Here is a 13,342-nt window from a genome sequence, read left to right as displayed (position 1 = left end):
AACTATGTGCCCCAAATGTCAGTGCCCCAAATATCCCTAAACAATTAAGAAGTTCTCCTGACACAAATAGTATGCTCAACCATGTTCAAACATTTTTTTTAAAATAAGGTCGTTTTTTTAAAAAACATTCTAAGCCAGTATCCAAATTTCTAGAAACTGGAGTAAAATAATTGAAAAACATAATGTAGAGCCAGAATAAAACTGACTGTAAATCTGCTTGTCTAATCTCCTTCACTCCAGCTCTGCCCATCAGGTGTGCTACTGCCCAGCAGGTGTTTGGATCTTCGGCATAATACAAACCCTTTAAAATTGTGTTTTTATATAGTTGTATTCTTTTAAATCTAGCCTATTTAACACATGACAACTAGGAGGCTGTCCCGACTTTTCTTTCTTGTGTCCTACTTCTTTATCAACTCTTCCCGTCTTCCGCCCATTACGCAATATTTTGAATTGCCCTATACTTTAGACTTGTGTATAAGTAAACAGATAGTGTTGACATTAGTCAAGAATGTGTTGTGCAATTATAAACGCTAATAAGCTTCCATTGTATGTTCATGACTTGCTGAGTTTACACAGTGCACTGCTGGAAAGTAAGCCTGGTCATGAATAACATGTTCAGTTTGTAAATTGTCTGTTGAATGAATGTGTTTGTGATTTATGCGCACGTGCATTTAGCACTAGGCATGACATATAAATGTGCACTTTTTTTATGAATAGCCATGATGAATGAACGTTTTAACTTGCTTATACATGGGGCTGCACCAACACTAATACATTAGCCGAATCTACAGATGTTGGTCCAGTGACTGTCGCGTTGTGAAATTGAGCTGAACTAGAAAAGCAGCTCAGACTGTGCGCGTGTGGTGGGGTCGCAGCCTACAGGCCACATGTGGCTGCAAACACATGTGTGCAACACAGCACTGACCTAGCCTGTAACCACAGTTCAACATTTTTCCTTAACTGATTTTTGTGATATTCATGGCAAACATGTTTTATTTTTAGTAAAACATGTTTAAAGTGCATACCTCATTACAAATGATTACAGGTGTGCCGTACAAATCGGAATAAATTAAGACACTCGGTCCGGGCAACACAATCTGATAACAGCTCCAAGGTACATACATTGTTTTAAAATACACACTAAACGAAATAATCCCAAAGAGGTAAACGCATGCCTTTAATAAAAAGGGTTTGACCTGGCATTGTAATGATGGTAAATGGGCCGAAAGAGACACTGTTAAAATAATAATAATAAATAAAGAAAGAAAAAGCTGTGAAAATCCCTGTTTTGAGTTTCAGGTACTAAAGGTTATGAAGCTCACTCTGCAGGTTCACTTTAGTGCGAGCAGGTCTGCTGCCTCCTAGCAGTCTTCGTTTCATTGCCGGATACGAGGGCTGTTGTAATTGCACTTCTGTAAATGCGAGGCAGCCGAGCTTACTCTGTGGGCGTGAGATGCACCTTGCTCATTTCGAATACTGAGACGTGGGTGGTCGCCCACAGAGAATGTCTACACATCTGTACATTTGGGACCAGGGCAATTGCAACATTCTTGCATGTGTGAAGGTCTTTTGAGCATCTGTTTGTTTTCAATGTTGGCGTCCCCTTTTACATAGTTTTGAAAAATGGCGGTGTATGTGTGTGGGGGGGGGGGTTGTTATTGTGAGGTACTTCGATATTAGAAACATTTTTCATGTATCAAAGTGGATGACAATTAGAAGATGCTAATGATATGGCATACTTTATTACAACCTGTTGTGACTAAGAATGAGGCGGGAAACAGTGAGTGGACACGTCTTTCAGAGACTTTGAAAAGGCGCAGAGAATGCCCAAGTCGTCTTCTGCATGAACGTTTACTCTTCAAATCGGCTGTGTAGGGACAGAAGCATGGTTTTCACTGCACGCACATCTGCCTGGTGCAGAACTAATCGCACGAATCTTTTCTGGTTGCCTTCTAGGTATTTCTCTCAGCGTGGTGCCAATGTACTTGGGAGAAATTGCTCCGAAGAACCTGCGGGGCTTCTTGGGCCTGATGCCGAGTATCTTCATCTGTCTCGGCGTCTTCACAGCCCAGGTGCTCGGCCTTCCTGAACTGCTTGGAAAGGTGAGCCTGTCCCACCCTGAAGAACCGAGGCAAAGGAGTGCAGTAAAGTGCAGTCACTTTTGGGCACACCTGCTGATCAGGCTCGAGACGTTTTAGACCGCTGCATATTGGGGGAGGGATTGGATTTGCCCAGCTCTGGAATGAAATTGAAAAGCCTTGATTGGAGTTTTGAGAAGGCTGAGAACTCCCAACTTCCCCTCGATCGCTCATAAAAAATGCAGGAATAGCTTCAGGAACAAAGCGCTGCTAATCCGTTAATGAACTTTGCAAAATAGAGTTTACAACTTTTTTAATTATATAAAAAAAAGCAGTGCCACTTCCACTGCCTAAATATAAATGTGCCAATGCTGGCAAAGTGGAGATGCGTGCTTAATTGCGGGTTTGAAATTAAGAGATAATGAAGCATTAAAAATGCAGCAGGTCATAGGGGCGTCCTGTGTCTGCAATAATGCAAAAGATGAAAGGCTGGAGATGGTGGCATTGCTCCACAGTGGCTTTTTAGAACCGCTGGTGATGGCAGGATTTAGCTCATGTTGAAAGAAATGTCCTACAAACTGAACTGTGTAAGAGGACCTAGCTTGCGTGATGTTGCTTATGTACATTCATGTTTAACCAATCAATGCCGTTTCTTTGTACATTTTGCATTTTTAAGAGACAAATCAAGCACGTCGTGGTGCATTATGTGGAGGACACACCGAATCCTTTTCAATGGGGGGTGTTGCACTTCTCCTTAATTATGCAATGTATGGGCCGTGCTGGACCCGCAACCCTACAGCCTCCACCCCTCATTTCAATGTGTTGGCCTGGATTTGCATGGTACATTCATTGCAGTGGAGTCTGCGGGTGTTGTGGATTCCTGCTGCAGTGGCTCAAGTACTGTGTACGGAATACATTCAGGACTGCTTCTATGATAAGGTTGCAGGTAGTACCCTAGCTTCACATGTATTTAGGGGGGTGGACTCTGGGGAGGTACCACTGATCTATTTAGGAACTTAAAACGTTCCTCTGTGACTGCTTAAAACTGGGACATTGAGTCAAGCAGAATCTTGACAAAAAAGCCTTATAGCTGCACTCGACCACTTTTTTAATGAATGCATTTGCAGCTTGAGTATCAGCCCCAGAACGAGTGTAGCAATGCTCAACGGGAAAGATTACTAAGATGAGCATCGCTAACGGCTGCTAGAATGTCCGAGGACTCCAAGACAACAAAAAGCAGCATTGGCAAAGCCCACAGTTTGGGCTTGTGTAGCCATGGGATAGGAATGTGCCATTGCCATGATGGTACTAACTGGCCATAAGATCTCAACTGGCAAGTAGTGGAGTAATTGGGTATATGAAGACCTGGCAAGGGCCTTCCTAATGCCTATATACGAGCAAAATCTGTTGGCTTCCCCATTGTAGGTTTGAAAAAGGAATTCAATCCAAGGGACAGATGCGAAGTGACGCAGTATAACACCCAAAAAGTAACCACATACAGACCAAAACTGGGCTACCTGGGCACAATGTTTTTCCTCACAGATTGGCTTGTACAATTGAAACAAGGAAAATATTTCGCTGCTTCCACCTCTTGTCTATACTGTGCGCAATCAGGGGTATGCCTTACCGCTGCACACACATCCCCACAGTAGACGCCTTAATCCACTGAAGACTCTAGATACTTACACGGACAACTCAACCACAAGTCCCTAAATGCAAACCGATAGAACTTGGGAAGCCTGAACTGGATCACTGCAATCCAGTTCAGAGGTTTGATCTTCACGTGCACAGTTTTTTTTTATCTACAGAATTATTTTTTTTCATGATATCTATGAAAACAGAACAACATATTTTGCCAGTGAATACGAACACGAATAAGGCAGTGTGGATGACGGTTTAACAACCAGTTAGCAGTGGTGTTGTGAAGTTGCTGCTTTGCGACATTGATTTAACTCTTGGAAAATATTTTGATAAACTGAATCCCAGGATGCTCAGTGGAAGGGAAAGGAAGACATTCTGTAGCTACTTATCAAATTGCACAGACTGTGTTGATTAGTCCTGGCGGCTAGCAAATTGGAAAAGAGCACCAAGAGCCAGTGTTGACTCTGCAGAAGAGGACCCTTGTAAACATGGTAACAACTGGTGAAGTGAGCACTAAAATGGTGAACTATTGGATATCATTGGGCATGACAGATTCTCCCATTGCATTCATGCCTCTCCAACTCGACGTGTTTACGCAAACAATCGACACCAATAGAGACACTTAAAAGAAATCAGCACATCAAAAATTAGTTGGCTTACCAACCAGAATTTCTTTTGCTAAGAGTAAGAACTCTGGTTGGTAAACATGAATGGACTTGCGGGAGGTGGGGCAGAATCGGAGGCTGGTGATGGGACTTGAAGTGGGAGCGGTAGGCTGCTGAAGGTGTAGATTGGAGCCGACAGGCAAGAGGCTGGGATGGCAGGACGAGGAATCTACAATCAAAGCTGCAGGAGAGTTTGAGAACTAAATCTGAGCACATCAAGACACTAGATTTCTAAAGGAGCGGATTCTTATTTCTATTGAAAAGTGATTTACTTTGTCACCCCATGTAAAAGAAACCGGACAGTTTACAGGTTTACACACCCACACCAGGGATCTCTAGTGCACGAGGGAAAATGTTTACACTGTGTTCAAAGAACATAACCTCATGGAACCAGCCACAGTGCGAAATGTGTTTGAAATTATTAGCAAAACTAAAAAATAGCTAGTCTTTTTCTTTGGCTGGCAAGTGTGTTCGTGTCATGCGACGCCTTGAACCAGTCCTGGCTTCTTTGGCAACATTGCTTTACACGCTGGGAGAAGGCACATAGTTATTATGAGGACAACTGAACTACAAGGCCCAGAATTTAAAGTATTTCCGTTGAAAAGTAATGGTTACCACGTTGCAGCCTTGATATTTACTGGCCAAATATTTCCGCTGTGCAAAATTAGGTTGTTTGGTATTGTGGCAAAATAAGACGCATACTTAAAATATTTTCCTAATTTTTCAGATTTCTAAACGTGTAGGTATGTGTAATAGCTAAATAAAGCACTACTCCTTAAGTCATGCAGTGAGATGTACTGAACAAATGGCACTGGCCTGTGAAAAATAAAATGTATGCTCTGGAAGAGCATGTTTTCCACAACTGCCCATGCATGATCAATACTGGATCATTAAACCGTAATAAGCAGGGTGTCCCATCAAATGAACATCAGAGGTTTTTGAAGTTGAAAAAGAGACTAAATCAAGTGCCTAAATGCACACTTGACTAAGATATCTGGAAAGGTGGTGCCCAGGATCACAGTCAGGAAACATACTCCATGATGGAGGACTCGGGTGCACGTCAAAACCCAGCTTTACTCAAACAACAAATTCAAGCCAGGAGAGTAGACCAGCATTTACTCTCATAGCTCTCATTATTCGCATCAATTGCAAGCCAGCTTGTTTGAAAATTACATCAGAAAGGACGTTGCATTACTCTATCAAGTTACAAAAAGCTACGGGGAAATGGGGTTTGTTAATGGCTCCAAAAAAAAAAATAATATTTAAAAATATATATATATTAGTCGCTCCATTGATGGGTACCTACCTGATGGCTCCACCTGGGCCATACTTCTACAGATTCTATTTCATCAATATATGGACAGCTAATTGGTCAACGCTATCATAGGCGGTGACGCAAGGGAACTTCTTATTGGTTGGCATCAAGATCACCAACCTTGGACATTCTGACAGGGCATCAATATATGAGTGAGACACAAGTGGGGGTAGAGACATCATGGTCTGCCATATTTCCAATTATCCCGGTTCTTTACTTGGCCTTGGATGCCGTCTGGTGTCTGTGTGAATGCTAAGGGAGTTCTGCACGTGTCCTATCTATGTTTGGCAGATAATGAATAGGCAGTGTTTTCCATATCTGGAAACTGTGTTTGAGAGTGGATTTTGTTCTATTTAATAAGGTTTTAGCTACTACTTGTGTTCTTTGTGGCCACTCATGGTGCTAGTCAGGTACTTTCTATAAAGGCTATTGGCTTGTTGATCTCGTGCACCTGGACACCAATGGTGGTTTGTGCTCTTAATAAAATTGATTATCTGCGGAGTCTACCATGTTTCGTGCTGGGAACTGTTCTCTGGTGCCTGCGCTCTGTTCATCCACTAATCTCTTCCTAGATTATGACCTTGGTTCTGATCATATATGGTACTTCTTGGGCTCCACAGGTTTCTCGAATGTGTTTTTGTAAATCACCATCTGGGGTTCTGAGGCCTTGTCGATTCTGAAATCTGCTGTAGCCTCTTTGTTTAGGAAAAGTACCTATGTGCAAATGTCCTTCATGCCTGCGTGCATATGTCATTCATGTCTATGTGTGAGTATTCTTCTTGTCTATGCGCTCTTCATGTCTATATGCACTTGTGTCTGCTGTGTGTAATTCGTGTAGATGTGTATAGTCATCTAGTTATTCTCGATCTACATGAATAGTAACAACTATCTCTCACCCCACTGGTCACACCTTCTAGTCTATTCTATTCATATTGGAAACTTCACCGTTTTAGTATTTTCTTTTACCCCTAAACTCTTGAGGCTGTGGGGCTGTCTCAGATGGTACCATTTCTCACCTGGACGATACTGGTGAGGGGCAGGTATTGGAATTGGTACTTGCATACTCATGTGAGTAGGGCCAGTGGGTATTACCTACGTATTTCTCTGTATTGCATAAGTAGCTAATTTATAGCTGCAAATACGCCATACACTTATGGACTTCTTAAATAATGGCACCTCCATGACCACACATTGGTTGAATGTGACTGTATGATGACCAGCTCAACAAGCACTACGGGGAAGGTAGTGTTTTGGGTGGGGAGGTTAGGGAAGCCATTAAGGGTCATAGGAATTAGCATGGGTGGTTGATTGGTGGGCAAACATCCAAGCACCCACAGGCTCTGTCCATTCCATGCGTACTCTAGTACGAATATTGTTTACTCATAGGTGGCGCTAGGTGCCCCCTAATAGCCAAAACTGAAAATATATGGATACGAGAGGAGACATGGAGAGTGGAGCGAGGGAACTGAAAGGAACAAATGTGTATGCTATGTCTTTTGATTTCTTTTTATTCTGTGCCTTTCACCACCATAGTGATCTAAAAGAAACAAGGCCTGTCCAGAGTGTTCTATTGTGGCTATGATCGAGGTATCCATCCAGGCCTTGGTGTGCGAGACAATAGAAAAGGGCAGCGGAAGTGTGCAAAGGCAAGAATCTGATGGATGTACACACACTACATCTAGGGCCTCCATGCTGTTCACGTTAGACAGGGGTGTAATGGATGCTCCAGCATGCTGGGGAAGACCCACTTTTCAGAGCCACCATATTGCTCCGAGGACTGCATAGATCTTTGGTTGGTGGAGCTATTCTGGGCAACTCCTCATATTTTATGAGGGCAGGAAATGTCCCTGAATAACTTTCAAAACATAGTTGATAAGTTTGCTAAAGATGCCTTAAATCGCACTATAATCGTTTTAAAAAATGGATCTTTTGATAATTTGCCTAGCCTTTTCTGCTCTGTCATCTAAATGTTTGGTCTCCATCTTTGATTTCTATATTTTCATCCTTTGTGTATTTTTGATTTGCAAAATATGGTCACTCTAATCCATCACAAGCACAGGGTTGTGATTAAACAAATGTGTGTGGATGCTGGGTTCAGATTGGCTCATGTTTCTTTTTTGGGTGGGGCAAGCAGTCAGAATGTTGAATAGGGTTTTTGTTTCTGTGGCGAGTCAAAAGAAGCAGGCGGACACATGGAGGACATTTTGAGTGTGGTTTTTCAATCAAAAAGAATAAGACCGATCTTTCCCTATGGCTATGGGGATTTCCCAGTCTACATAAATAACATAAGGTGCTCATCAGTCATTAGAATTCCGAAATTAAGATTTGCTGTCTCTAAAACTAACTCTAACTGACCCAACCACAATTTAATAAACTTAAATTACACTAGGAATATGCCTCTTCCTTCTTGGTGTTGTCTTGTGACATGTTCTCTGTGTTTCATGGTTCATGTTAGTAAGATTTCTTCAGGTAGTCTGTCACCTTCTGGACAAGGTCCTATAGTTCTTTTATAATGTATTTAGGATTACTCTCCCCTCTTGGGATAGGTATTTCACAAGGCTTTCTAATTCTTTCTCCCAGGTGATTATGCCTTTCTTGTTGCTGCAGCTGTGGCCCTTTCTAAGTTGGGTATCTCTTTGTAGCAAAGTGAGCCTTTCCCTTTCCTGGCATGGCATAGTTTGATCACTTCTCTATCCTATTTAACATGAGTTCATTTCCTATTTAGTTTCTCCGCCTTCTTCCCAGGGTGATTGTCTCCAGCTCTTAACGTGTTCTCTTTCTGGTTTATTTCCTATTTTCGGGATCACTTTAATACAGTTCAACCTTACAGGCTTTATATTTAGGAACTTGTGACTTTCACTGGAACTAGTTTCTCTTGGTATCCATTTCTTAATACCTCCTCTCTCTGGCTTATTCCTTATTCTCATGCAAGCCAATTTTATTGGTGTTATTTTCAGAATCTCGTCAATGAGGCGAGTTTCTCCTCGTACATAAAAATGCCCCGACTGCCTCCTGGAATTTACGTTCTCTCGGTTACCTCTGTGTTTACAGGGCATTGCTTTCGGGTTCACTGCTTGCTCGGCTTCTCATCTTCTCCCTTGCTTATGCTCTTCTCCCTCTGGTCGTGCTTCATCTCTACTCTGCATACTAACAGCCTCCTCATTCCAGGTAAATGTACATCTTTGCTTAAAGAGACAGATCCTCTTTTTGTACACACTGGGATATTTTAGTTTTGTCTAGAGCGAAGTCTGTGGAGCTTACAGCTTTCTTTACATCTGACAATCCCATATATGCCATTATGCTGGATGGCCTAGTGAGTTCCTCACAGGAACGGGAGTCCTTGTCCCTTAAGGGTGAGCATCTCCCAGTGAGGTACCACTTGCCAGACCCTCCTAAGGGAGGGTCTTGTGGACTGGGCTTACTTCTCTAGCCTCAAAGGGGGTGGCTCCCCTTTGGGGAGAAGGGATGAATATCCTCGATTCGTCACACTTCCCAAACCATTATACAAACAGATTTAAGAATCTGTTTAATAGCTTCTCTAACAATCCCACCCTTGTTGTCACGGGTCCTGTGGGTTCTTGTACAGAGGTAGCACTAACAACTGCTTCCCCGTGAGGTCTTGGCATCTCCACTTTAAGAGGACACAGAGCTGCTGTGACCTTTCCGGGGGAATAAGGGCTAGGGACTGTCAGATTGGATGGATAACGGGAGTTTGGATTACTGGAAAGAGGTTTTGGGAGAGGTTAGGGATGGGATGAAATGAAATAATGAAATGAACCATACCACCCTGCTCAATCGTCTTCATGACAACCTCTGTATCACTGATCAGGCTCTGGCCTGGCTGACCTCTTTTCTCCCTGATCGACCCTGCCAGGTACAACTTGGGTCCTTCCTATCTTCTATCTCCCTCTCCACATGTGGTGTCGCCCAGGGGTCTATCCTCTCATCCTGGCTTCTCAACCAATACCTGGCAACTCTCGCTTACTGCATCTCAATGTTCTCCTCAACCTTTCAGTGCTATGCTGACGACACCCAATTCATTTTCAGGCTTCCTTCAGCCTCCTCCTCTCCTTCTCTCATCTCCGATTGTCTAATCGCCATTCAAAATTGGTGTGCCGCCAATGATCTATGTCTAAATGGCAACAAGACTGAGATCCTCCTTATTGGTACACCATCGCCATCCTTTCCTCTCACTCTCTGGCCGGCCTCCCTTGGCCCTCCTCCACCTGCGTTGCTAATAACCTTGGGGTTATCTTTGACTATACACTTTCCTTCTCCGCACACATCTGTCTCCAAAAAATCTAACTTTTTACTTCACCTCCTTCGAGGTACTCTGCCTTTCCTCTCCTTCCCTCAAAACCTCACTGTTTCCCAAGCTCTGGTTCTTTCCAGACTGGATTAATGTAACAGCCTCTTTCTAAATCTACCTGCCTCCACTTTCCGCCCTCTACAACTAATCCAGAACAGGACTGCAAGATTTGTCCTTGGCCTCAAGCCCTGGGATCATATCTCTCCAGCCTTGAAATCCCTTCATTGGCTCCCAGTGGAAGCAAGGATTACATTTAAAACCCTCTGCATTGTCCAGAAGGCTTTCTGGGGCCTGGGTCCAAAATACCTTCAACTATCCATCTTTAAATATCTCCCCTCTCGAGTCCTTTGCTCCTCTACTTCTAACTCCCTCAGGGTTAGTCGTTTAATAGAAATACGAGCTGGGGTAGATACCTGTCTTCGGCTGGTGCCTCCCTTTGGAACAGCCTCCCGGCCACCTTGAAACTTGAGGAAAAAACATCTTCGGTTCTGGAAACGTCTCAAGACCTTCCTCTTTGCTGCCTTTGCCCCCCTTCTCCCCTGTTGATCTGTTTCTTATCATAGCATTGTGCACCTGGCCACCCTCTGTTCTTTCGGGCCCAGGTACCTGCACACCCTTCCACCCTCCTGCACTGCCTCCAGGCCACCATCTGCACTAGGGTTCTGTATCTGTACCCATACAGCCCCCCTCCCACGTTTCTTCTGCACTTATCAGATATACCTTTCTGACTAACTTTCACCTGCCACTTGCTGGCTGCACTACCATGGTGTAAAGCCCTTATTTATTCTATTTAATATTTATTGATGTTTTCTCTCCTCTGCTGCACACATTCCACTCCCTCTCCCCCCCCTTTTCCTTGCACTTTTCCCCATTTTCCTTTCCCATGCACTTGCAATTTCTTAAATATCACTGGGCCTAGTAAGATCGCTGTTTTTCTGTTTTTTTTCTTTCTCCCTTGTTCCTCCTTTTTGCCTGGTCACGCTCTGAAACACTTGTGTACAAGCGCAATATAAATAAAATATAATTTCATTTCATTAGGGAGTGGATGGGGGATTCAGGGTAATGCTCATCGACTCCTTACATGCACACTCATACATATTGTGGTTGTACACCGGCCATTCACTTTTGTAGTTGGATATACCTTGGTTTGGCTCACCTCTTGTGGAAAGTTATATTCCTTGCATTACCTCATGCAAGGTACATTGGTGTAGTCAGTTGCATTACCCATTGGTGAACTATCCTCATACTCTCATGGAGGCAAAGCACTGTATATCACATATTACAGATTATGCAAATAAAGCATTATGAATCAACAATTTAGCTCTGGGAAAATGCTGCCTTTTTCACCATTTCATGGATACTGCATGTTGTCCATAGCATGCTTTTGGTTCTTGTGAGTGAACACTGAGACAAGACAAATGTCAGCTAAGCCACTTCAGCGTTGCCCTACGATGTCCTTTTACACATTAGACTGAATTTGGTTAGTTAGCCTTGGTTGCTCAAACTAATCAGCTGGGGTTCGCACATGACCCATCCAACGTTCTGAATATTGCAGTGGCAAAGGCAGCGGTCACTGTGTTGCACATTAAATTAGTTTTTTCTATGATCGCGTAGCGGCCACAGCCGTGTTACTGACCAGCTTATTGGGCGGGGCCTGTGGTGAGGTCAGGCATGGGCATGGACCTGCTGGCGGTGTGCCGATGCTCAGTTTCAGGAAAGTGCATCTGTTCAGCCTGGCATCTCGAGCGTGAGCAGCTTTTCAAAACCGCTGCGCGTGCATGCACATTAGCTTGGGTGTGTCACCGCCTGTGCGAAGGACACCCAGGAATTCTGGGTAGGATCGTTTCTTGCTGCTTGTCTGCGTCTTGCTGGTTTCTTGTTGACCAGGGGTGGATGCTGTTTCTGCAACATGGACACCACAATAAGGGCAGACATGGCATCTACTGTTGGATGTTTTTAGCTTTCCTGTACATGATGTAGTAATTATGCCAGCAACAGGTCTGCTCCTTTGGCCCCAGACAGTATGGACCCTCCCCCTGGCAGGGCCATGTTTACTGGAGTAATTAAGATAAAAGGTACGTAGGAGCTGGGGAGCATCAGTATTGTTTGCAGGTTCCCAGGAGCGGTCGTCTGGGCCAAAACCCACCCAATCTACCAGAGTTGGCCTTTATGAATACGAGAATTTAATATGGCCTTCACCTCAAATTCTGGAAACCCTTTTACTAATACTGTGGGGGCCTAACCAGGCTAGCAGTGGCAAAGACTGGCATCATGATCGCTGGCCATGCTACGGGCTATGCTGGGATTAGGACCCCGTGCCAGGCACAACCTTTACTGGGACAGGAAGGCTGGACAACACTGATGCACTGCTGGCGCTCTCATTAGAGCTCTTTTCCAGCAGTCACTTAGCAATTCAGGCATGCTTTATACTTTTCGAAGATGGCTGCCCCCTTTTAATCACTAGTTATCCCAAAATGGCCACCGGGAGGTCCATGGCCTTCTAACTAGCAGCCTGTGCTAGTCTTTTGCTGGAAGCCTGGCCTATTTAAGCCACGCCCCAGAGCTTTACCCTCTCTTCACGTTTTCACTGATTACTCGGCAGGACGCTTACCACGGGCTCCACTCCCCGACCTGACTTCCCGCAGCCCTACCTTATCTCCTGATCCAGTCCGCTCCTGCTCCGGTTTCCTTCCCGCTTGCGCCCACGCCTGAGAAAAGAACAGCATTACTGAATTACACGTAAGGATGCCGGTAACCGAAAGACTGCATACAACAGCGCGCTAGGGCGATCAGCAGCAAAAATGCAAAGTAAGTGACAGCCAAAGCCAGGAAAGAAAGCAGCGCAAGACTAGCGAAACACAAACTAAAAGGCAGCCAAAGCTGAGAAAGGACAGAAAGCACCACAGAGCTGGTAACGGACAATAAGACTGCAGCTGTAAGCGAGAGAAGGACAGAAAGGAACACAAGCAAGATTGCAAGTATACCAAGGAAACACAATCAAGCGCTTGCAATGCGCCAACTGCACCAAGCAGTCACAGCAGGCCTGGACTAGCAACCACCAGTGAAGGAACTGGCAATTGGTGCAACCGGCTTCCTGCATCACCCTCTGGTGAGTTCAGTCTTCACGGGGACGGGGGGGGCGTAGTACGGCTAGATGAACCCTTGCATCTAACACTTTTGTAGGTGTGGGCCCAGGCCACGTGCAGACCCTGATTCAGCACACGCCTCAGCAGCACCATGCACTCAACCAGAGGGTACTATTAACCCCATCTCTAAGATCAGGGAGGTGGTGTCTTAACCCTAACACACAAGCTTGGGGGTGGCAAGTGGTGAG

The 13,342-nt window shown here is 44.4% G+C and overlaps 1 protein-coding gene across 1 annotated transcript in view; it reads left to right on the top strand.

Annotated features, from left to right (window-relative positions):
* The window catches only part of LOC138473115 (solute carrier family 2, facilitated glucose transporter member 9-like), a 369,925-nt gene that overhangs the window by 164,286 nt on the left and 192,297 nt on the right, over positions 1–13,342 (top strand). The window contains exon 5 of the mRNA XM_069611639.1: positions 1,957–2,102. Within this exon, the coding sequence (XP_069467740.1) occupies positions 1,957–2,102 (146 nt within the window). The remainder of the gene's footprint in view (positions 1–1,956; positions 2,103–13,342) is intronic.

This window comes from Ambystoma mexicanum, chromosome 8 (genome assembly GCF_040938575.1).
Source record: "Ambystoma mexicanum isolate Mex_15411 chromosome 8, UKY_AmexF1_1, whole genome shotgun sequence".
Classification (NCBI taxonomy): Eukaryota; Metazoa; Chordata; class Amphibia; order Caudata; family Ambystomatidae; genus Ambystoma; species Ambystoma mexicanum.
The sequence above is the reverse complement of the archived record's forward strand: the minus strand, read 5'-3'. Positions and strand labels throughout refer to the sequence as shown.